This window comes from Canis lupus, chromosome 17 (genome assembly GCF_003254725.2).
Source record: "Canis lupus dingo isolate Sandy chromosome 17, ASM325472v2, whole genome shotgun sequence".
NCBI classification, from domain to species: Eukaryota; Metazoa; Chordata; class Mammalia; order Carnivora; family Canidae; genus Canis; species Canis lupus.
This window is the reverse complement of record NC_064259.1, coordinates 55,367,167-55,393,195: the sequence shown is the minus strand read 5'-3', so window position 1 is coordinate 55,393,195 and position 26,029 is coordinate 55,367,167. Positions and strand designations below refer to the sequence as shown.

The following is a 26,029-nucleotide window of genomic DNA, read 5'->3' as shown; positions in this document are numbered from 1 at the left end:
CTGCTTTCACAGAGCTTAGAGTTAAATAAGGTCAGTATTGATTATATAGCCACACAATGACCGTGATTATATGATTATGAATTAGGACAAAATCTCTGAATATGAATCTATGGTTCCTTGAGAATCTCATATGAATATGGTTCCTTGAGAACATCTAACAGAGGAACATGTTGTAGTCTGGAAGGCTTCCCTGAAGACACTGGAGCTAAGAACTGGTGGATAAGTAGCAGTTGATTAAACTAGAGGGTGAGCTTTCTTGGGAGAGACAGTACAAAGCAGAGCACAAAAAGCCTTGGAGAACAGGAAGGAAAAGGCTAAAGTAGCCAATGCACAGAAGGAGGAATAGTGCAAATTGAGGCAGGATGAGAAAACACTGAGGACTCAGTTTTATCTTACTATCAGTGGAAGGTCAATGAAGAGTTTAAATCATGGACCAACAATCAGTCACTCTGGCTGCTAGTGGGGTTCATTCGCAGAATAGATCTAGGTATAAAAGCTGGTTGTTGCTATGACCCAGAACAGGATCTCTCAGAGTCAAATGATCCAAGGCAGTTCATCAGGTGAGCTCGAGTGAACTGATAGGACTTGGATGTGGTTTTTGAAGGATGGTAAGGTATCAATAATTCCAGGTGATCTAAATCCAGTCTCTAGGTGTTAAAGTGACTAAAAGCCTCACTTTTCTTGTTAGACCATAAGGTTCTTAAGCATAATCACTGGGTCTCACTTATCAAAAAGTATTTGTTGAGAGGAGTCTGGTTGGCTCAGTTGGTTAAGCATCAGACTGGTGGTTTCTGCTCAGGTTATGATCTCATGGGTCGTGAGATTGAGCCCGCAGTGGGGCTCCATGCTCAGTAGGAAGTCTGCCTGAGATTTTCTCTGCACCTTCCCCCACTTGCACCCTCTCTCTCACTCTCTAAAATAAATAAATAAATCTTTTTAAAATATGTTTGTTGAATTTAGTGAAAACTTAATGAATTTCTCAGAAACTTTTTGATAGAGAAATGATCCTCTGATAACACTCTTTGAACCAGGTGCCCTGAGCATCACTGTCCTTCGCCCTTTTTATGAAGCATCACCATGGCTAATGAAGAAAGAATTAGATACAATTGTTCCTCCTAATCTCCGGTCAAGGTCATGGGAGACATTTCCCTCCATTGAGGTATAAACTTTTTCTTCTGGAAGGTCACTATGCTTATATATCTGTCTCAGTGGTTTGGAGTTTCAGGTCTTCTCTTATATATTCACATATTTTCATTCTTATGTAAATTGTTAATGGGCTCAGGAGTTTTATATTTGAAACTTTAACATTTGTAGAATTTAGAGAAATACACCTGACTAGCTAAATCTCAGTTTTATTTCTTTTAGCCTATATTGCAGACTCAAGCATCTTCCTATGGTATGAAAATATCCACTCTGATTAACACATATCCTACCTCTCCTATTGTGGAATTACTGATATCATACAATATAGAAATCTTTCCTTCTCTCATTCCTTATTTGTTAGTTTTAACACACAATTTTAGGTCTTTCACATTCCCTTTCTCCCCTAATTTCCTAATGCACAGACTGAAGTATGTAAGAATAATGTGAAGGATTATAAAGAATTTGCAACTACAATGTTAAAAAGTAAACACTGTAATTATGTCAGATTCGAGAAGCCCTACTTAAAGTTTTTTAAAGAATGGAAGAAAATATCTTGAGCAAGAATCATAAAGTCTTGCATCTTGCAAGATTTGACATTTCATTTTGTAAGCAATTTGTGTAATATGTCCATCATATTTTCAGATGTTAAATTATTAAATCACTGAAGACATTGATAATATGATCAGAGAAACATACTACTGTTAGGTGGGGAGGATAAGGTTTTTGATTTATAATGAATTTTGCTTCCCTACACAATCTGGTATTAGCAAGGGCAAGGTAATGAACACTTAAGATAACTAAGACCTTGGTGCACCTGGGTGGCTCCATTGGTTAAGACTCTACCTTCGGCTCAGGTCATGATCCCAGGGTCCTACTCAGTGAGGAATCTACTTCTCCCTCTCTCTCTGCCCCTCTCTGCCCATGTTCATGCTCTCTCTCTTGCTCTCTCAAAAATAAATAAATAAAATATTTTTAAAAGATGACAAAGACCTCTTAGTTCTATATTTTAATTTGATGGCTATAACCAACATGGTGAATGAAGTTGATCTGAATTCTAGTCCTGAGTTTACCAACTATTAATATGGGATTAGGGACAAGTCACACTGGACCTCTACTTCCTTATCTGAAAAATAAAAAGGCCACACCAAATGGTTCGTTAAGGCTATATCCAAGTTGAAAGTAGTGTTTCATGACCAATAATATGTCAAATCTGAGATTAATGAAGGAAGCTCATTCTCTTCCTCTGCAAATCCTATAGCTCTGACTTTCTATATTCCCAGTAGCAGTGGTCCTGCCCAGGCAAGCCCCTGAGTGGTTATCACTGACCAGGCATCAGATGCTGAATAGCAGTTTACAATGAAGCAATCAGACACACTATAGAACATAGGGCTTCAAAGTACACCACTCCTGAAAATCAATGACAAGGATGACATAAAGATGTGAGGCAGCCCAAGAAACCTTGGAAAGGCTCTAAAGGTGTCTTAATCTACAGTGAGCTCAAAGACCACCCAAATCTATATGATAATTTCTCTCTCTCAATCTCTCTAGGTCAAAATGAACATAAAAACAGAAAGTAAGACTCCGCATTCCAAATGTCTTGGGCTACTTGTGGTAATAAGCAATAGTCCTATACATTTGGCGTAAGCTGAGCTACATTTCCATGACAACACATTGCTTACTACTCCCCTAAATGGGACATAACGTAGCAAGATTTTAATATATCCAGATTCCTGAAAGGGACCATAAGTGAAGGGGGGAAACTGAGTAGTGAGAATTTAGAGAGGAAGACAAACCATGAGAGACTGCTAGCTCTGGGAAACAAACAAAAGGTTACAGAAGGGGAGGCAGGTGGGGGGAATGGGTGACTGGGAACTAAGGAGGGCGCTTGATGGGAAGAGCACTGAGTGTTATACTATACATATGTATGTTGGCAAATTAAAATTAAATAAAAATTTAAAAAATAAATAAAATATCCAGATTCCTGATAACACATATAAAGAGGAAAGCTTGCACAGTTCTGTTACCGATTTATCTTATATTTGGGAAACTTTTTGGGAGCAGGGATATTTTTTCTGTTGTATTACTTAACAAATGGTTCCTAACATAGTGCCTACATAAATAAGGGCTCAGAAAAAAAAAAATTAAAGTTAAAACATTCTGATTTTTTTTTTTTTGATGGTTGTCTGCTTTGTTTTGTTAACAGAAAAAAACTCCTGGACCTCCATTTGGCACTCAGATTTGGAAGGGTCTTGACATTGGGTCCAAACAGCTAATAAGTGCCCCAGGCCCTATACTCAAGAGCCCTAACGTTCTACAGATGCGTCAGTTCATCCAGCATGAGGTCTTGAAGGATGAGGTGAAACTAAAGTTGCAGATTTCCCTTAAGGTAATGGAAATTCAGGTAACTTGACCCACAAGGATCAGGAACAGGGCAATTATTCCTCTTGGTTTCCTGAGGAACCTGAAATTATGCAATTCTACCAGTATTTATCGAATGCAATACATGAATGTCAATTTTCCAGAGGATGGGAGATTGAGAGGTAGAAAATACTTAATGGCTCCCATCAGGCATATGAAGTATTGAGGCCCTGAGACATTGAAAAGATAAGTAACTTTTACATGTGATTGCTATATAGAGTCCTCCTTGTTTCTTACTGTGTGGAAAACTGGTTTAGTGACCTCCAGAAAAAGGTAGAGCTGTTTATTATTCTGATACCTGTCCATGGAAGAAAAGCATTGTTTGGAAGTGGTCTAAGAATTTGTAAATATATAGTCAATTGTATAAGCTATATCTGTAACTATCTCACTGTCTACTTTGCTAACTGCCTCAGAACAGGATCATAGGTGTTTTGTTTATGGTCACATACCCAGCATCTAGCATAGAGCAGGGGACCATTTATTTATGAAAATAGATACTTAGGAATAAAGTAAAGTATATTTCTCTTGGAAGCAAAGATATAGAAGAAGCCTAAACTTACATTCATAGATAGAATCATAAAGACTATCTCTGGAGAGAACTCTAGAAACCATCTAACCCAAGTCTGTACATTTTGTTGATGAGGATCTTGGAGCATAGAGTTAGAAGCTGGGCCTTTCTGGGGTCCTCGTACAGTTCTAATATCTTGTGGCTCTCCAAGCTTTGCCTTTGGACTCTTCAGGTCCTTGCTAATTAATAGAATTAAGAAAAAGGTTTTCCAGATTGCTCGATGGGTAACTGGTTTATTGAGCATTGAGAACTTATATATTCTTACTCTTTTTGTAGTATTTCCAGTTGATGTTGACCATTTTGGTGTCTCTTTCTACCTTATTTCTGTTTTTTATTGATCTGTTTTATTCTGCTGATTTAGGATTATATAAACCATATTCTAAAGAAAGAGGATAAGCTACAGGAAATGACTATTAAAGATTCCAGAACTGAGGAGGAAAGGGGTAATGCTGCAGATCTCCTCAAGCTAGTAATGGTGAGAAAGAAACGTTTCATGTACCAATGTTTTTACTGTTGTTTCAGTACCTCAAGACAAAATATTGCAACTAAAGCTGTTTCTGCCACTTCTATGGAGCATTTTCTCCCTCCTTATAATTTCTTATTTCTGGGAAAATCTGATTCCTCATGTACTGGATTTTCTTAATGCTTTTTAGATTCTTCCTTAAATCGTAAGTAATTCTGAAGGCTCTTAAATAAAAGTTTATATTGTTTTCCTAGAAACTGACATTCATTGAAATGTTGAATGAATTAATGAATGAATGAAATAGGAAGGAGGAAGAAAAAGGAATTTCTACAACTTAAAATTTCTTAAACTTAAACACATTTTTTTAAATGTGTTTAAAAAATTTTGTTGGGCAGCCTGGGTGGCTCAGCAGTTTAGTGCCGCCTTCAGCCCAGAGCATGATGCTGGGGTCCCTGCATCTGGTCCCGCATCGGGCTTCCTGCATGGAGCCTGCTTCTCCCTCTCCCGTGTCTCTGCCTCTCTCTCTCTCTCTCTCTCTCTCTCTGTTCATGTCTCTCATGAATAAATAAATAAAATCTTTTTTAAAAGTTTGTTAAGTGAAAGGAATAGCTATAAAAATATCAAATAAATTGTTATTGGCATTAAAAAATTCATTTTATAGTAGTTTCTATAAAAAATCAATTTGAGCACATGAAGAATGCTTTTAAGCAAAGTGAATTTGTATGTAGTATAATCATCCTCATTAAGGAATTCTATCTTTATTTCAGTCATTCCCTAAAATGGAAGAAACTACAAAAAGTCATGTAACTGAAGGTAACTACATTTAATATTTTTCTGCAAAATATTTAAAAATCTTAAATACACTTCTCAGTGATTCCTTCATCTGATAGCAGAGTACCATGTATATATTTCTATTGTCATGTTGGCCATCTTGTATTGTAATGATTTATTTATATATTTTTTCTGCCTAAATTGTGATATCCTCGAAAAGCATGACTACCTCCCATTTATCTCTAACTTTCATTTGCTGAATGAAAAAACAGTTGACATTTGATGTTTATGTTAACCTCAGCTTGTATTTCCAACATAGCTAAGATACGAGAGGGAAACAATCAATCAGCCAACATTCTTTCCCTGACACATACATTCACACATGCACACACACACACACACACACACACACTGAGAGAGAACTTTTGAGCAGCTACAGTTATTACCAAAACCTTGCACTGTTTTATACTATATTTTTAAATTTTATATACCTTTATATGTATATGTATCTCAAGCAGTCTGAGAAAACATCCTCATTCAAAGCATATTTACTTGAGGAATATACAGCCACAGCAAACTTAGTTATAGGATTTCATAGGTTCACATAGGTTCGTAGGTTTCATAGGTTCATGTAGGTTCACAACAAGCAAGCAGGCAAGAATTTGGTGGTATGGGATTTTCTTTTCCTTTTCTATTTTGGCCATATGACGAAGGTCAGAAACTGGCAGGAATAGGCTTCATTTACCCCACAAATGTGTTTTATGTGTCCCCCACAGTGTTGACTTGCACAGTTACTTCTGTTTATCTCAATTTTCCATCTTTTGAATGTGACATTACCACATAGTGACATTTGGCTGAAGATGATTAACAGCTGCCCCTTTAGAATGACCATAAACCAAAGAATTGATCACAACCTTCAATTGCCACTCTGTTGTCACTCTTTTACCTGGGCAGCCTATTATATTAGAATTGTCAATTTAGCAAATAAAAATAGGGAAGGCCTAGTTAAATTTGAATTCCACGTAAACAACATGTGACCTTTTAGTATAAACATATTCCATGTTAGATTTGGGACATACATATTTGGGACAAAAAAATTGTTGTTCATCTGAAGTTCAAATTTAACTAGATGCCCTATACTTTATTTGTGACCTATACATTGTAGCATTTAAATTTGTGACATGGAACGATCACTGTAGAGGTAAATGTGCAGGTTGCCTAATAATAAAGGACAAACTAAACATATTTTTCAAACATACACACGAAACAAAGTCAAATAGGGTTTCGCATACTTAGAGCTGTCCTTGAAATACTAATAGTGGTAATTTTAAGACAATACTCCACAAAGTATTTCCCAAAACACTAGTCTATGAAATGGTTGCACCAAAAATGAATTTTATGATAAAATAAGTTTGGATAATCCTGCATATTGCCTTATTTTTTAAAGAGCCACAGTGTAAATTAACTAAGTCCTATAGAAACAAAACATACTTAACCTTGTATAAGTCAGTGTTTCCCAAGCTCATATAACCGTAAAACATGGAACCTTTTAAATTGTTTTATCTTTGTTAACATCTCACTGAGGCCATGTTCAGAGGAATAGGCTCAGAATAAATGCCCAAATTAGTAAGCAGCCATTGTATTACGTTCAGATCCTTAGATTCAGATCCTTAGATTTCTTTATCTTTTTTTTTTTTTTTTTTAGAAAAACAATTTCAACAAAATGGTTGACTTTTTTTTTTTTTTAATGTTTTGGCTGTGAAAAAAATTCAATTAGGCAAAGTACTAATTCCCCTAATGCTGTGGATAAATGAGAGATCACTACATTTTACATTTTAACAATAAGATGTGTGTTCTCTCATAGGATATTTTCTAAACATGTCCTGATTTACTATTATATTACACCTTAGGCATGGAGATTCTGGTAGATACTTGGTAGACTAAATATAGGCTCATAGAAGCCCTCTGGAGTAATCAGGCACTGGCTGTATGTTATGTCTTCAAAAGTGAGGATAAATAAGTTAAATGTGTCTCTTTTTAAAGTTGCAGCCCACCTAGCCGAATTATTCAAGCAATCTTTGCCTACTGCTCCAGAACATCCACCAAAAACATTTGATAAATATTTCCTTGAAAAGAAATGGAGGTAAGCTGATCCCATAATGTGTTCCAATTAGTGTCAAGCATACAGTGATTGAGGAAATGGAGAAACACAGCATCCTAACTCTGGGTGATGACACCAATGAAGTCTTAGCCTCTCATCTCTGAAACTCCCAACAATTTATCACTCAGTGGAGGTTTTTCTTGTATTGTTTGTAGGCTGAGAGCATTCCCTCATACTTTCCTTTCCTTTCCCCCAGGCACACAGAAAAAACAAAGCACTGGAGAGAAAAGTTGGAACAAAAGAGGTAATTCTATCTTGAAGTATAAGTAAGCATGTAAAAAGGCCCAGTTTTGTGGAGCCTCAGAAATTTAGAGTGGGATAGGTTGAAAGGTCTACCAGCTAGGCTCTCTGCTGTTATTTGAATATCTTCTACATTTTTGCCAAGTGATTACTCAGCTTATGAGTGAGGACATCATTATCTCTAGAGGAAGCACATTTGACCATTACATAGACCATTACTCCTTTTCACAAGCAAGAAAGTCCTCAGGTACTCTCTGTGCTCTGGTAATTCTAATATACTAATAAATATTCTAGATCTTAATGCAGAGCCTAGTCATAAACATTCAAGGTTCTTATAATTCAGATAAGGAATGTGCTCTAAGCAGTTAAGTGCTTTGGTTTCCTTTTATTCCTAGCTGAAGGTGTCACCCCAACAGGAGAGGAAGCCAGATATATTTACTAAGTATATGGTAGTACATATGGTACTATTGCACACATTTGCATAGCTCCTCTCCACAATGACTGGAGGAAGGATGAAGATTCTTCTTCATGAAAATGTCTGAGATGCCTTGTAGAATGTGTTGGAGAAGTAGTGAGGTAGGACCCTACATCTTATGGGCCAACCCTATAGTGAAGGTCAAACTAGAAGGTGTGTATTATCTTGTAGAATATTCTTGAAAGGAGTTCTAAGAGACTGATGACAATGATTGTCTACAGGGAAGGAGATTGAGAGGTTAGAGGATCGCGGAAGTGCAGACTTCCTTCTTATTACATATTTTTAATACTTTCTGAATTATGTGCATATGTTATTCATTCACATTTAAAAATTTTTTTGAAACATTAAAAATTTCAGATTTTAAACTACAGGAAGATAATGGAATGCAACAGAAGTTTTTGAAGAAAGTGAAATTCATACTTAGATTTGTGTTATAGAAAGAGAAGTGTTGGTGGCATGGAAAATGGATCTGGGGAGGAGGGTTAACGAATGAGAAAGTTTCCAGGAAATGGAAGGTGATCACCAATGGAAGATGATTCTGTAGAGGAATCAAAAAGGAGAATGAAAAGAGGAATTTGGATTTATTAACTGGGAGATTTCTTTTGTGAAAACAGTTCTAAGAGTATAGGCAATAGGCCACACAACTGCAATAGTCTGAGGAATGAATCAGGTGAGGCAGTAGAGAGAAGATATTTTAATAGGGAATTAAAGTTGTTGTTTAAGATGATATTTTGATTCAGCCAGTATTTTCTGACAGGCCAGCTAGTGTAAGAGAAAGAGCACTAGTCTCAGAGCCAGTGGGCCTAAAGTCAGTTCCAGTTTGATTACTTACAGATGAATGATGCCAGCTGATTGTTTTAGTTCAGCAAAATTTACCTCAAGAATTCAGTTTTGCTTATCTGTATAGTGAGGATCACTGGGCCATCTAATATCAGAAGTATCTTTCAACTCTTGAGAGATAGTTACCCAGTCATGCTGGGTGACTAGCATATGCACTTATGAAGCTCATGGGCTTGGAGGTAGGCAACCTGGGTTTTAATTCAGACTTTACATAACTCTTACTAGTTCTGTGATTTAAAGTAAGTTACTACCTGGAAAAGTTAAGTATCGGTCTATCCCATTGACAGATAGAATGGGAATAATAATAGTAACTGATAGGGGCACCTGGGTGGCTCAGTGAGCTAAGCATCTGACCTTACCTCAGCTCAGGTCATGGATCCCAGGGTCCTGGGATCGAGCCCATCATTGGGCTCCCTACTCATCAAGAGGCTTGTTTCTCCCTCTCCTTCCACCTCTGCCTTTTGCTTCCCCTGCTTGTGCTCTCTCTCTCTCTCTTCTCTCTCTCTCTCTCTGTTAAATAAATAAAAATAAAATCTTTTTAAAAAAGTAACTCATAGAGTTTGTGTAAGATCAGATGTATAAAGTATCTGGCATATAATAAGGATCTAAAAATGAGAACTATCTCAGGTAAGATTAGGTTTAGCTACATTTAACAGACACCCCCTGCCACATCAGTACCTTTACAAGAAAGAAGCCTACCTTTCCTGGTGTAAAAGAAGTTAGAAGTAGGTAGTTCATGGTAAGCAGCACCACAACATTGTGAGGAACTCAGATTTCTTCTTTTTATCTTTAATCATGCCTAGCACAGTGATTTTCATCCTCAAGTTTGCCTCATAGTTGCAAAATCACAGCCGCAGCTGCAGCCATTTCACCCATATTTCAGGAAGTAGGAAAAGAGATGAGATAAGGACGAAGGGAAAGCCTCCCTGCTGTGTCAGCCCTCTTTAAAGGTTATCTGGAGTCTTACATAGTGACTTCAGTTTACTTGTCATTGGCCTTCCTACATATAGGAGAAAGGCTGGGAAGTTTTTAGCTGGTGTATCACCTCCCCAATATAGGGTTCTGATATTGGAAAAACAACTATCAGGGTTATGATTACTTTTATTTTACTGATTATTTTAATCATTGATCATGCTAGTCATAAACCAAATTCCTTAGGTTTGAGTTTTAGCTTTTGTTACCCCTGCTATAAAAAATTATAGAAATCAGTAGAATCAAGCTGGCATTTAAACCTCAGAGAATTGAAAGACAAGCCAAAAAAGGTCAATCATGTGGATTTTAGTCTTTTGGGATCAACTGTTAAAACCAAACTACCACCTGGCATCATTATTTCCATCTTAAAAGAAAGTCTAATTTCTGAAGTAGGAAACGTGACTGATTCTAAGGTGCAGAATAATGGACCAATGCAAACTGACCAAAAAAAAAAAAAAAAATTGTCAGATTAGTTCATTCTTATCAGTTTTATTGTTGGTGATTTCATTTTCTATGGGATTTAAAGCAAAAACACATGCAAATAACATTTTTAAATATTCTGTGTCTTCTTTTTATTATTATGGAAATATCAACCAGGAAGGAAATTGAAAATACGCAGAATTACCTAAAGGAAATTAGGAACAAAGTCATATCACCCTACTTCAAATCTGAATTGAGCAAGTTATATCAGTCTCAGGTAACTGAATATAATTAACAATGATTGAATATGAGTCTTTATAAAAGTTGATACAATGCATATGTCATTCCTGATGTTTCTTTCTTTCCCACATCAGCCCAACTGACTTTACCTTTCATCAAATCCATGTCCTCACAAGCATATGAAAAGACTAATTTCAAGTCTTGCACCTAAGGAGTTCACTGCCAATGTATTACTACCACTCTACCTCTCCTGCCTTGCATTATCACTATTAATTACCCTCTCCCATCTCTTTTAAACCCTTTTTTGGGCCCAATTCTCCCCTATTTTTATCCTCTTATAAATTATACTTTGAAGCTTTTATTCCATTAAAATTTCTGCATCCATCTGCAGCTGAAATAGCACTAAATCATTATGAGTTCTTGGAAACCCGTGGAGACAGAGAACCCCTCTTCTACGAATCCTTGAAACTCTCAAGCAACATGAATGCTTTCATGTGTTTAGAGCTCTCTGTATTGCTATGACTTTTCCAGATGCTGTTAGTAATCAATTGCTGCCTAAGAAGAAGTTATAGGAATGTATGACAGAATGACAAAATCTAGAATGGAGTTAAATAGTCTATTGAAAAACCTTTAGTTTGCAAACTTTCTTTTCATAGCATAAAAAAATGTATACGCTTTCATCATGGCTCATCAACTTAACATTCTTGTGGTGATTGCCATCCAGGCTAGTGTAAGTCCAAAGAAGTCTTTTGGTTTTTCCTTTCAGTTTAATAATCTGGACACCCTTTCCAAAAACTTGCCTCCTTTTACAAAGACAGAGGAAGATGCAAACAAAACAGGTCTTCCGAATGCATCCGATGAACTTCATCCAGGTAATATGTTCATGTAGCTCTTATTCCTGTTAATGTGCTAAATGCAGAATGCCTAATAAAGGCCTCTTAAAATATAACTAGTTCCTACCATCTTTTGTCTCAATCATAGCTAATGATGTAACCTACTGTGACTTGTATATTACAAAGAAAACCAAGATATAAATACAATTTAGTTTTCATCCTGTATGCTTAAAATTTATCTAAAAACATTTAGAAGACCTGGCTAATTTACAAATCAAGGGAGTAATGAAAGGTTGGTGGAGAATAGGTCAAAAATGCAGGCTCAAGTTATCACCTCACATGATATCACACCTAATTATAAGGAGGAAAATAAGGCATTTGCCAGCTTAACCAAGTGATCAAACTTCTACCAATTGTGACAGCCTAGATCAGATGCCTTCTCATATAATGCAATATGAAGTGCCTAGGACCTATGTAGAATTCTTGCCAAAAATCATTAACCTGAATTTAACCATGAGGAAATAATCAGACAAATTCAGAGTGTAGATATTTTATGACATAACTGTCCTGAACTCTTCAAAAAAAGTCAATGGAATTAAAAGAAAAAAAATGGGATGATTGTTCTATATTAAAAGAGAATAAGGGCACCTGGGTGGCTCAGTTGGTTAAGTGGCTCTTGTTTTGGCTCAGGTTATGATCTCAGGGTTGTGAGATGGAGCCCACATTGGGCTCCCTGCTCAGTGGGGAGTCTGCTTGAGGATTTCTTTCCTTCTCCTTCTGCCCCTCCCCCAACTCGCTCACTCACTCACTCTCTCTTTCTCTGGATGCTGGATTGAGAAAATAAACACCTATAAAAGAGGGACACCTGGGTGGCTCAGTGGTTGAGCATCTGCTTTAGCTCAGGGCATGATTCCCGTCTGGGAATCGAGTTCCGCACAGGCTCTCTGGGAGGAGCCTGCTTCTCCCTATGTCTGTGTCTCCACCTCTCTTTCTGTGTGTCTCATGAATAAATAAAATCTTTAAAAAAAAGCTATAAAAGATATTTTGGAGCAACTACACAAGTTTGAATAGAGGACTATATGGTTGAGGACATTGTGGAATATCTTTGAGTTTTCCTGGGTGTGATGATGGTGTTACGGACGTGTAGAAAATGTCTCCATTTCAAGAGATGCATGTTGGAGAATTTAGGGGTGAAACGAAATTTAGTAATTCTTTTTAATAAACTGGGTAGCTAAATGACCTAGATAGAGGAGTCTTCTACTGTACAATACAGTATCAGGGGCCCAGCTGCCTGGAATGAGCATAGCCAGAGAAAACATCTGATTACCACAGAATTTGTAAAGCAAAGAGTAAGGCTCTAACAATGGCTTAGACACAAAATGGGAGAAATCAGAGATGAAGATTGTTGGTGCTGGTGCCCATCTGCTCCCAGGCAGACAATTCTACTCAGTGAAGCTTACTGTCCCCTTGAAAGGGAGCGATGCTGTAAGTTTCTCTACAATCCTCCAGGCAACCACCACTATTCAGCCAGAGCGGCCCACATACAAGTTGAAATGTATTTGCATCCCCAGTCCTTGATATATTTATGTTTCTTAAAGATTTATTTATTTATTTATTTATTTGAGCAAGAGAGAGAGAGAGTAAGAGGAGGGGCAAAGGGAGAGAGAGCGAATCTTGAAGCTGACTCTCCGCTGAGCCCAGTCTGCGCTAGATCCCAGGATCCTGAGATCATGACCTGAGCCAAAATCAAGAGCTGGACGTTCAACCAACTGAGCCACCTGGCACCCCTTGATAGATTTATCTTAAATTTGTTTTGTGTTGTACTTCTTAGATACATTTTAATAAAGACCTACATTGTCATAATAACAAATGGATTTAAGATGGAAATTTTTTAAAAAATCACATCTCAGATACTCTTGCTAGGTAAAAGTAGGCTAAATTACTTGGTCTCTACTTCATAACCCAACCAAGATGATGACTGTGTTATCTTGTAGAACCAGCTAACTTGCAGGGAGTGTGTTCTTGGCCAATGCTGTCCTATTCATTAATGGCAAACATTGCATCATATAATAAAGAATCCCCGCCTCTCAGTGGCCTTTTTCCATTTGATCTTTCTAAAGACAGGGCTGGGAGAGCACATCATTCATTGTAAAGAAGAGTAGAAACATCAGTAGTCCTTGTATCATTGTTCAGAGTATTACTTTATAATATTTCTTTGGGGTTCTCTAGATTGCCAGCAAGATTCAGAACAGGAATCCTTAAGAACAACAGGTCTTCCAAAACTGAAGAATTTTGTGGACATCACGGAGTGTGCTGGCCAGAACCAAACTGAAAATTTATCAAAACCTATCGACGGTATGGTAGTTATTTATTTATTCTTTCTCAAAACTGAAGATTGTGTCTTTTTGGACTAGGAAAGATGGCACTGGGATCTGAATGTATAGTTGTGGTTACAGAAAAAATTCTAAAGGGTCACAGATCCTGGAGCTAAAGAGCTTTGTAAGGCTTCCTAGCACATCAAAATATCTCAAAAAATATTTTGAGAATGACTGTAAGTCCCAGATTGAAAGTAGAAAATGATAAATATATTTTTCTAGATTGTTGTTGTAGTCTATTTCTTTATTTAAATTATTTTATTTATTTTAATTAATTTGTTGCATAATTTGATGTCATCCCTCATGGATCTGAGAGCTTGCCTTGTTTACTAAAGATCAGGAACCCGGTAGCTTTTTTGGAGCAGCCAGTAATTTGGTATTTGGACTCAGATTACCTACCATTTTAGTACTTTTTTGATCTGAAGGTGCTAGAAGAGAAACATAGAATGTAGTCTCTATCTTATGCAGCACATCATTGCACTGAGGTAGCAGAGATTAAAGTATGGAATAATACAAAGTCATTATAGTACAGGGGGAATCACATTACACTGATTTCACTGAAACTAATTCCACTTTATGGTTGTCAGAAAAAAGAAAAACAGTAATTTAAATCCTGTAGGTGAATTTGCACTTCTTCACACCTGTGGACATGGTCCCTATTGAAAGTGAGATGGGGGGCACCTGGGTTGCTCAGCGGTTGAGCATCTGCCTTTGGCTCAGGTGCTGATCCCAGAGTCCTAAGATCGAGTCCCACATCAGGCTCCCTGCAAGGAGCCTGCTTCTCCCTCTGCCTATGTCTCTGCCTCTCTCTCTCTCTGTCCCTCATGAATAAATAAATAAAATCCTTTTAAAAAAAGTAAAGTGAAATGGGAGTCTGCCAATAGATCTTAGTTACCTCTTACAGAAGGAGCATCTTGCCACATTTTGGGGTAACTTGAGGAATTTACCCTACACGTGACTTTTGCCTTCCTGATTTTAAAGTTATCTCTTGTATAAAGTTTATTCATTTAGTGGACAATTTATGCAATGCCTACTATGTGCCAGGCATGTTCTAAGCACAGAAATGCAGCAGTGTAAAGCCTTATAGAGCTATGCATACTATGGGCAGACCTAGATAATAAATAATTAGAATTAGATAAATTCATATTGTTTATCACAGAGTAAAACCATGTATTATGTATAGAGAGTGTCTTGGGGAGAGGGACAGCATATCATCAGGCAGTTAGGAGGCCCCTCTGGGAAAGAACATGTGAGCTTAGAAGGACTAGAAGAAGCCAGCTGTGCAAACACTGGGGGAGAGGGACACAGCAAGTATGAAGACCTTTAGGGGAGAAGCAGAAAAATGGGTATACAGCTGGAAGAAAATGAACAAAGGAAGAAGTAAAGAAAGGTGAAGTCAGAGGGAGCTGCAGAGATAAGACTGTGTGAAGCTGCATAAGGAGCTTGGGATTTTAGTCTATGTGTAGTTTTGATTCAAACACCACTGGAAGGCTGTGAACAGGGTAGGTACATGACTAAGTGTATTTTTAAAAGATTACCCCAGTAGCTGTGTGAATAATAGCTTGTGACAGGGAAAGGGGGAGCAGACGAGTGGAAACAGTGAGGGGGGAGAAAGCCACTGAGGCAGGACATGTGAGCACCTGCAGAGACCTGGTCAAAGCAGTGGAGGCAGGGAAGGTAGGACGCAAATGAACTAGAACAATATGTCCTGGAGGTAGAGGCAATGGGACTCGCTGGTCAAATGGATGTGGGGCAGAGGAACAAGAGAAATCCAGGGCTGTCCCCAGGGTAAGTACTGCGTGACCAGTCTCAAGGCTGAGAATGTGTAGCCATAACAAGTTTCAGGTGGTGCTGATGTTGCTGGTATAGGATCACACTTTGAGAACCATGGCCCAAAGGCAAACTCTGAAGTGTGAAAATCAGGAAGAAGAGGATTCGCCATGTAGGCATGATTGATCATTAACTAAATCTCCATTGCCTCTCCCCTTCCCAGAGGGTGGAGACGGGGCTGGAAGTTCCAAGCTCCTAATCATGGTTGGCTCTTTCTGGTGAATAACCCCCATTTTGAAGCCATCCAGGAGCCTGCCAAGAGTAGCCTCATCAGATCAAAAGACACTGCGATCACCCAGGAAATTCCACCGCATTTAGGAGCTCTGTGTCAGGAAGCTGGGTTAAAGATGAAATATTAGAACAAAAGATGTTCCTAGCACTCTTATCATCTAGGAAATTCCAAAGGTTTTAGGAGTTCCATGCCAGGAACCAGGAATCTATATACTGAGACAGGTATATAAATTTTCTGTTATCTCACTCTAGTAGAAGGTGCATGTTCCTGGTGGAGTCTTGACTCACTTAGGCATACATTACAGCCCTGGCACTTCTTTCAGTTTCTTGGACAAGTTATTTAACTTCAGTTTCCTCATTTATAATGAGAGAGAGAGAGAGAGAGAGAGAGAGAAAGAGAGATACTACTATTATTTAGGACTCTTTGATTTGTAACTGAGTGAACTCAAACTTAAATTCACTAAACAGAAAAGTGGCAGGTGGGGCAGGGGAGGGCGGGGGAGAGGGATATGTCTTGGTCTCAGAAGCTCAGAACCACAGAATAGTGGCTATGGTGCTAGCCCAAGGATGACTGATCCAGACACTCTCACCTTTCAGGAGTGTCCTTGTGTCTGATTGCCCCTCTCTCTGGGCATCCTCCCTGCCTCCATCTTGCCCCATCCCTACTTGTCCCCATTTGGTTTTATCCTCTTCTGCAAAGAACAGACTATATCCCTGTGGCAAGGACCATGACAATAGAGGTCCAAGATTTTGATTTTTCCAGATTCATATCCAGGTAGTCAAGCTGAGATTATACCTCTTGTCTTCTGTGGAAATATCCTGGTGAAGAACCTGCATTGGCTCTGCATGGGTCATGTGCCATCCTGATGACTGGGGCCAGAGATATTGTAGCAGTGAAATATATGTGGTAGGAATTTGAGGATGAGGTTGGCAATGGGGAGAGTCCTGAACATACAATAATTATAATTACCATCTCCCTCAGCTGGTAGGATTTTATGAGGATTCAGTAAGATGCTATATTTAAAAACATACCTGTGATGCTTGCCTGCAGATGTTGGACATTTGAATATTAGTTTCTTTGCCTTCCCTGTCTTGGTGGTTTGAATGCATGAAAAGATATTCAAACATGTTGATTTAAAATAATGTTCTTTTTCAACCTCCTGGATATTTGGAGAAATGTATACAACTGCAACTCTATAAACTACCTACTTTTGCTCACTCCTTCACCAAGTTTGGCGATTTGAGGACTTAACTCCTTGCCTTCCCTGTCTTGGTGGTTTGAATGCATGAAAAGATATTCAAACATGTTGATTTAAAATAATGTTCTTTTTCAACCTCCTGGATATTTGGAGAAATGTATACAACTGCAACTCTATAAACTACCTACTTTTGCTCACTCCTTCACCAAGTTTGGCGATTTGAGGACTTAACTCCCTGGCTTAATTTATCTGTAATTACTAAGCCCCTTTTAAAAAATATTTTATTTATTTATTTGAAAGAGAGAGAGAGAGAGAGAACACAAGCTGGAGGGAAAGGCAGAGGGAGAGGGAGAAGCATATTCCCCACAGAGCTGGGAGCCTGACAACCCAAGGCTTGATCTCAGGACCCCGAGATCATGACCTGAGTTGAAGGCAGACACTTAACTGATTGAGCCACCCAAGCTCCCCACTAAGCCACTTTTTAGAAGTGTAAATGTAATAGTTGAACCCCCAAAATTAAGATTTCTCTCCCATTGGTTTTAAGAGATCTTTCAGAGTCAGTGTTTATTGTGTTCTACCTTGTTGATTTAATGGAGAGAACCCTGGTCACTCAGCTTCTCAGAATTTGATTTTTCTCATTTACTTAAAAGAGATGATGCTAATGAGACTCTGCCCTGTCCATCTCCTAGGGGTGTTGTGAAAACTGATATTAGATAAAATCTCTTCATAGAATGTAAAGCTGTAACACTAGAATTGATAAAAAGCCTTTATTTCTTTAAATAAGTTATTTAAAAAGGAAAGAATAAAAGTTTCCCAAATTGGTTTATGTTCTCATAAACTCTGGTAGGACCTCAGATGTCTTTGAATAAAATCTTCATGTGTCACAATTTAAACCTTCTAACAGACCCAGAATCCTATGAGCCCGTGAAAATTCCAACCCAGTCATTGCTGCAGGATGTCACAGGACAAGCCAGGAAAGAGAAAGTGAGGCTACCACACTACTTGTTGAGTTCCAAGCCCAAGTCTCAACCTCTCACGAAGGTAAAACAGACATGGAAACCAGTGTCCCAGAGCCAGGCAGCATTTTATGTAATCCTGACTCGTTGAAGTTGCTCATTTCCAGCTGCTGGGTACTGCTGTTCACTGTACATGTGAGATCGCATCCCTGTGAAGATGTTCAGGTCACACAGAGATGAGAGCTAAGACTGTGCTTTGCCGGAGTCAGCTCACCCAGGCTCAGGAGGGGAATTTTATGATCCAGCTCTTAAACCATTGGTAGCTTGAAATCAGCCTGCTGGGGGTTTCGCACCATCAGTAGCAAATGCTACTGATCCGCCTTCTTTTCAGAGAGCCAGTTTACCAGCATACTACTGTCTAAGGGGATCATTGGCCACCCTTCTCATGACTCTTAGGATAAAATGCAAACGGCAGCATCATTACAAGCCCTGTTTGATTCTCTACTCTCATTTTACCCCATACCCACTTCAGCCTTGTGGGTTTCTCTTGGTTCTCCAGAAGTACCAAGCTCCTTTTTTCTTCAAAACCTCTAAGATTAAGATCCCCTCTCATCTCTGCTGGGGACCCTGCCTTGAGCCTACCAATCTAGTTTAGATAGTCTTTGATACTAGCATGGCACAGTGCTCACTGCCACCACAGAATTTATTGCAATGTCCATGGCCTGACTATGTGGTAGGAGCACTTCCAAACTTTGATGTGCACATGGATTACCTGGGGATCTGGTTAGCAGGCAGATTCTGAGTCACTGAGGCCCGAGAACCTGCAGTTCCAACAAGCTCCCAGGCGAGCTCCATGTGGCTGCTCTGGGGAATATCACAGGCACAGGGCAATATTTCTCAAAGTCTGATTTCCAGACCAGCAGCATTGGAAGTGCCTGGAAACTTGTAAATGCACGTCCATGGACCACATCCCAGGTTTACTGACTGAAAAACTCTGGGGGTAGAATCAGTACATTGGGGCTTACCAAGCTTCCCCGGTGATTCTGACAGAAGCTGAAGTTTGCTAATCACTGGTGCCAAGAGCATAAAGTTTAGAATCAGGCAAACTTGACTTTGAACCTTTACTGCACCAGTTATCATTTGAGCAAATGGTGTCTTATAATACTCTGAATTTGAGCTTCTTTATCCTTAAAACAAAGCCTACAATACTTCTTGCAGTGCTGCTCTAGGATTACAGGAGACTTGTTGATGCTCATTTATTCCCACAGCCAAGTGATTATTTTCCTTTGGCAGTTGAGCCTTTTTCTTATCTTGGGAATGTGACATAGAAATCGTTTCCTTTGATTTGACTACTGTTTTCTTCACACAAAGGTGCAGGATTCTGTCGGAGGAAGAGTGAAAACATCCTCTGTTGCATCTGCTGCCATTAATAATGTGAATTCATCCCCTTTTGGTTTCCACCTGCTCCCACCATCGGTGAAGTTTGGCGTGCTTAAAGAGGGACACACCTACGCAACCACTGTAAAGCTCAAGAACGTGGGAGTGGACTTCTGCAGGTGAGGCTGAGGCACCAGATGCCTGTGCACGTCACCTTCTCCTATGCAGGGACTTATCTTTGGCTTACCTCCATCCTTGAATGTTTATTGAACCAAACTTGACTCCTGAATCTTCACAGCATTCATACAATCATTTACTCATGCATTCATTCATTCTTTGCCAGTTCAGTATTTATCAGACTTCAACCATGTGGTGGGTGCTTCTTGGCCCTCCCATGAATTCTTATTTATACTTTGGGAGAAGCGACTCAAGGGCTGATCAACAGTAGCAAAAAGTAAAAGGGAAGTTGTACAAGTGTTACAGTAATTAGTGCACAAAATTCAGAAAGTCTGTTTCTCAAATCCACCACCAACTATAATACCAGCTGACATGTTTGCACTTTCTGACCTAAAAGTGACTTTCATTACATTATTTCTGAATAATTGAGGCAAAAAGGAAAAAAAAAACAACAACCTGAGTTATTAGGGCCATTTTGCCTCTGAAGATCTAACTTGATCATAACTCACAACCTCTCCTCCTAGTTGAAAATACACTATATATGGCATTCAGTGACAAGAAAAAGAGTCCTTTGTTTCTAGATCAATAAAATTATAGAACTTGTAGAGACAGACCTTAGAGATTATTACAGAGGATCAAAGTAACATGTTTTTAGGTCTTGTAGGCTAGAGCAAGGCTGGATCTCAGATCCCCTGTGGGCCTGTTTGTTTGTGGCATGATGCTTTGTCAGCATGGCTGTGGGTCACTGCTTTGTGCGGGAGTTCAGTCCTTCCCACTGGGTCAGTATATTCTATGTCTATACTAGGCAGCTCCTCATTATGAAAGTTCCCATATTCTATTTTGAATTAAACTTCAGTGTAATGTGGGGTTTTTTTTTCCCCCACATAAAAAGTGCAATAAATATTTCAGTTGCAGAGTTATGATCAGTGTAAGTGGCAAGTCCTTCCAGTTTGTGATACTGAACTCGAAAATGGACATCAGACAGAACAAAGCTACACATGCATCCAGTTTAAAAGATCAACATCCCGTTTTGGTTGAGGCAACTACCCAGCTTCAGGATCACGTGTGTTTCCTCAGAAACAATCAGGCCACCAGATCAGACATTATTGAGTTTTTTTTGTTTTGTTTTGTTTTGTTTTGTTTTGTTTTTTTGGTTGCTGCCCACACAATGGGTGGGGAGAAATAGAGAATCAACTTCAAACTAGTGAAACTCATCCACGCAGATCCTATCTACTCAGTATAGAATTTTAGCTTGCAAGATTTCACTCCTCAGCTTGTTAAATTCAGCCACTATAGCACAGGCGGCGAAGTTGATAGTAGAAAGAGCAGGATTAAGGTCAAAAGTGGAGGTAGGCTTTCCCTGTTTCCCTGGCATTTTAATTTGCTCCAGGTCTTTAACCTTCAGGCAGAACCCACAAACCACAGGCAGGGAAAGAGATCAAGAGGCACCACGTGCGAGCTGGGGCTTTCAAGTTCTCCAACGTTTTCTGAGCCTTTTCTGTTTCTCTTCTCCCCAAACATGCAAGCCCCATACCACGACAGAGCAAGACTGGCTCCCATGCTCCACTGCTTTCCAAAAGAGCCTTTATTCTTCAGCTTAATGATCTGGCACTCAGCATTGGTGTTCACGCTGGCGGCCACGCTGCAGTGCACGCACCAGCCAAACATTCACGACCGTCTGCCCGGGCCCAAGCTGCTCGGCAGCATCCAATAACAGAGGGTTGAAACTGGGATTGGAGTCTGTTTGACGCTGATGAAAACTGTTGTTGGAAAGGCGGTTGTGAAATGGCCTCAGATCCCTTTCCCAAGTGACTATTGGGTTCTTCTCCTAATGGTATGGAATCCCCCCTTCCTCCTTTGTAGCAAACATTAACACCTTCCTGATTTTATAACATCCCAGTCTATTCATTGCTTTTTCATTATGGCATAAATTTATTCCCGTCTTTTTGCCTGGTAGATTTAGGGTGAAGCAGCCCCCACCCAGCACAGGACTGAAAGTGACTCACAAACCCGGACCTGTAAGTCCTATGCGCTCTCTGTTGTGTGCGCCCATGTATGTGCATGTCCGTGTGTGCATGTTTCCAGGGAAGTGGGCTAAGTCATTCTATACATTCAGGTTAAATCATGTATAAGTCTCATTTTTTTAGTATCATAAGCAAAAGATTCCTGGTATGAGTACACCATGTGGCTTGACATCTCTGACTGCAGGTAATAGCCATGAGACAAATCCTATGCGTAAATAGTTAAACTTCCAGCTATGGAAACTTTTCTGAAGTTCACTCATTTGTCCCAATACTACAGCCATATACAGTTATATGGAAAAGACGCCTTTTTAAAAATTAAATATGATTTGACATGCACTAGGAGAGCTGATTACCTGAAGGTATCCTGTAATAAATTCTTCTGCTAAATGAAAAGTCCCTTGGAAAAATAAATAGTCTATCCTTTGTATTTTATATAAATTTGGCTTGTTCTTTTGCTATTTGCCAGAGAATTTTAATGACATTCTAAGAAATAGTAATATATTAAAGTCATCAGCTGCTTCATGTCTCCAGAGACCTCCGAAAACACCAATTTTAATGTCAACTTGTTCTAACTTTATTTGATACATTCCCCCCAAATGGGGTATTTAATTTTAAAAAAATCCCTATATTGCCACTTGCTTTAAATTATAATTTCAGAAATGTAGTATCAAGTAAACAAAAGTTTAAAAATACATAAATACACAAAATATATAAAATAGTATAAAAGATATAATAAAATCACACTTGTGAATCTTAGCATTCGTTCCTTGGTCAGTGCATCATCTTCACATTCCTTCCATTTCATTCAACAAACTCTGAATGCTACTTATAGGGACAGGGTACAAGGGATGTTAAACATGAGTAGACTCTTATGTTGCTCCCAGAGCTGGGCACATAATGGGACTCAAGGTATATAACTAAGTGATTGAATGAAGTGAAGACATCTGGTAGACACATGATTGTTCATCACAGACAGGGACACACATGAACTAATGAGAATACCAGGCAAAGGCATCCACTTCCATAACCAGCACACAGAGTCCACGGAGTCCCAGGATCTTAAAACAGCCACAATTGTACATTGACACAGTAGGGGCAGTTTGATAGGGTGCAAAATCAGTTGGCTTCTTGTGACTGTGCCACCATCAGCTCTGTGAGGTTGTTGGTTAATTAACCCCCTTTACCTTGCTTTCCTCATCTGCAAAAGAAGTTGTATGGACCTGATAATTTCTTAGTCCTTTTCCAGCCCTAAAATCTTATGGTCTATAATATGGTAGTTTGCAGGCTGCAATTTCAAACAGAAATATACTTTGGGGTAAGATCCACCAATTCATGAGTACCTCTCTGTCATATTTCATCATTGTACTGTGTCAAGATTCCAGAAACTTTGCAACATAATGCAAAAACAAAAATTAAAGCAAGCTCTTCTTCCACTGTTGGGAGAAGTTAGCAGATTGTTTTTTTCATTTAAAGTAGGGGTGATGCCAAAAGCCAAAATGACTGTTGGATCAACTTTTGTAGGTACTAAAAACCCAGCATGTATTCTTTGAAGCTCACTCTCTACTGTTAGTATTTTTTATTTTTTTGACAGTAAGTTTTGGCTCTGCAAAAATATAATCTATAGACTTCTCCATATGTAAATCTAACCACTGCTCAGCTTGGTTTTATGCCAACACTGAATGAATATGCCCAGAGCCTGGGTAGACCTGAGTGGTGGCGGGATGCCAGCTGCCTTGTGCAGAGTGGCGTCATCCCAGCCCTGCCCTCATTGTTGGGCTCCAGGGCGAAGGGCCTGATCCTCAGACATGGAGACTTGGATACCCTCCAGTAAGCAGACCTTCACAAGCACATTGTTGAAAAAGTTGAAACATTTTTCAGCTCTATTATTTATAAACTATACTGAAAAAAAATATATTGATATCTATTTGCTTTCCATGTGGTGGTTTCTGATGTATTTTTTCCAGATAATTGTTCTCAAGTCTGCTTTTTAACCTACCTCCTGGAGAGGCAGCTTAGGAATACAAACAGCTCTTTCTTTCCTGGCCAGTGTTCTCTTTAAGGAACAAGGCAAGAAGCCCATTCCTTGCTGTGTTTCTTCTTCATTATATATCGGGTTTCTTCTTAGTTGGTCCAGACCTCTTCCACGTGGCTTTCAGATCTAAGCAGTCTGGCATTTAAGCTCATTCTGTCTCCCTCTACTGGCTTTGTCACATCACAGGTCCTCCATTAGAAACACTATAAACCATTGTATACATAAACCACATCTTCTTTATCCATTCATCTTTCGATGGACACCGTGGAGTATGAACATTTTTTAAAGTTTTTATTATTTACTAATGATTGAATACAGGCTAATTTGATTTAAAAAAAAGAAAGAAAGAAACACTATAAACCAAGGGGCAGGAAAGGGGAAGTTGTGGGGTTCAGGGACTCTCTTAGTTTACATTTGTCTTTATCCACAAGGATATCCATAGAAACCCACCGCTGGGGCACCTGGGTGGCTCAGTGGTTGAGCATCTGTCTTTAGTTCAGGTCGTGATCCCGGGGTCCTGGGATGGGGTCCTGAGATCAAGTCCCATATCGGGCTCCCCGCAGGGAGCCTGCTTCTCCCTCTGCCTATGTCTCTGCCTCTCTCTTTGTGTCTCTCATGAATAAATAATAATAACAACAACAATAATAAAGAAATCCACTGCTAACATTCAAGAAACAGCATAATTATGGGCATTGTAAAAGTGGTGGCAGTATCACCACCGGTGGTATACTGGCATTTAGTTTTCTTACACTTCTTCCTAAATAGCACCTGGTTTTCTTCTTCAACAATTTATCTTGGGTCCCATTTGCTCCATGAAATTCTACCTAACTAATCTACAAAGTAACTCCTCTAAATGTCATAACAGTGATCATTCATTAGTGCCATGTTTATATATGAGAAAATACGATTAAAAAGTTTAGCCCAAATTCATGTTAAAACCAAGATTTGAACTCAGATATGTCTGATTCTAAAGCTACATTGTGTCCCGTAGGTGGCAGCTGGTTTGCAAACAGAACTGAAAGTGGAGTTATTTGCCATGGCTGTTGGAGAGGATGGTACCAAGGGATCAACACACATCTCACACAATATTGAGATTATGACTGAGCATGACGTCCTGTTCTTACCTGTGGAAGCAAATATCCTTTAAAGCTCAACTTAAGTAGTCACAAATAGAGCAAAAATTACATTTGAGCAAGGGGAAATGAGAAGTCAAAATGCTATTCCCTAACTTCCTCGCTCCCGTATTCCATAGCTTCATTAATTCTATTTTAAGACCATAGAGCTAAATTTCTTCAGATGAAGACTGTGTCTTCATTCATCTTTGTATGCATCTAGCAAAATGCCTGTTACACAGTACATGTATGGTAACTGAGTTGCATAAATGCCAAGGTTAATGGCTAACTATGGGGTATCAGACAATCAGAACGGTTTTGAAAAGCAAATCTTTGTCATCAAAACAAACTTGTAATCTTGTTAGGGAACAGAAGATACCTTCTTATTATAAAGGATAAATGGATATTCCTACACATACACACCTTCATATCAGTGTGTCTTACATATGGATACCTACAGAGGTCAAGTAAACTATTATATACAAGGTAATGTATGGAATATTTTATCATATATAAAAATGGCCGTTAGATTCTTTCTCAAAAGACTTATAATCTAGAAACAGAAATAAAGTCTTCACACTTGATTCCTATATTCTGTACTCCAGTGACATGAAACATATAGTACTTTGTGTTATGTATCAATTTGGTATTTGAGCTGGGTCTTATAAAATGCGAAAACTTTTGATGAAAGGAAACTTAAGATAGAAGGAATGAACAAATCCACAGCAAGAAGAGAGCTGTTGAGAAGGGTAGGAAGTTCAATTTGTGGAGAACTTAGGGAGTATTAGGAAACATCATGGGGGAGTTGGTTGGAATCAAGTTATGGAAGATTTTGAATCCCTGATCAAACGTTATTATATAAGCAAGAGTGAATCATTGAAGATTTCTAATCCAGTAAATGAAATAATATATTTTTGTAAAAATGAATCCAGTGTTACTCTGCTAGATATGTTGAAGAAGAGCATCTGGATGCAAATAGAAGCAAAGAGCCATTGGAAGGCCACTTCAATAAGCCAAGTGTAAGGACAGGAACTATCATGTCTCAATAGTGAAAGAGACATGGATGGAAAGGCACTTGGCAGGTGGTGGGGGTGCTGTAAAATCTGAGGTGAAACGCTTTGATAGAAGGAAGTAAGAAGACAAGAGTTCAACTCCAAGGTTTTGGGCTCAAG

At 38.8% G+C, this 26,029-nt stretch overlaps 1 protein-coding gene across 1 annotated transcript in view; it reads left to right on the top strand.

Annotated features, from left to right (window-relative positions):
• SPAG17 (sperm associated antigen 17) overlaps positions 1-26,029 on the top strand; it is a 220,697-nt gene that overhangs the window by 175,096 nt on the left and 19,572 nt on the right. The window contains 13 exon segments of the mRNA XM_025453376.3: positions 1,032-1,159; positions 3,347-3,529; positions 4,491-4,604; positions 5,360-5,405; positions 7,407-7,506; positions 7,721-7,768; positions 10,649-10,748; positions 11,478-11,583; positions 13,774-13,899; positions 18,084-18,220; positions 19,507-19,691; positions 21,647-21,707; positions 24,737-24,881. Coding sequence (XP_025309161.3) covers positions 1,032-1,159; positions 3,347-3,529; positions 4,491-4,604; positions 5,360-5,405; positions 7,407-7,506; positions 7,721-7,768; positions 10,649-10,748; positions 11,478-11,583; positions 13,774-13,899; positions 18,084-18,220; positions 19,507-19,691; positions 21,647-21,707; positions 24,737-24,881 — 1,479 coding nt within the window.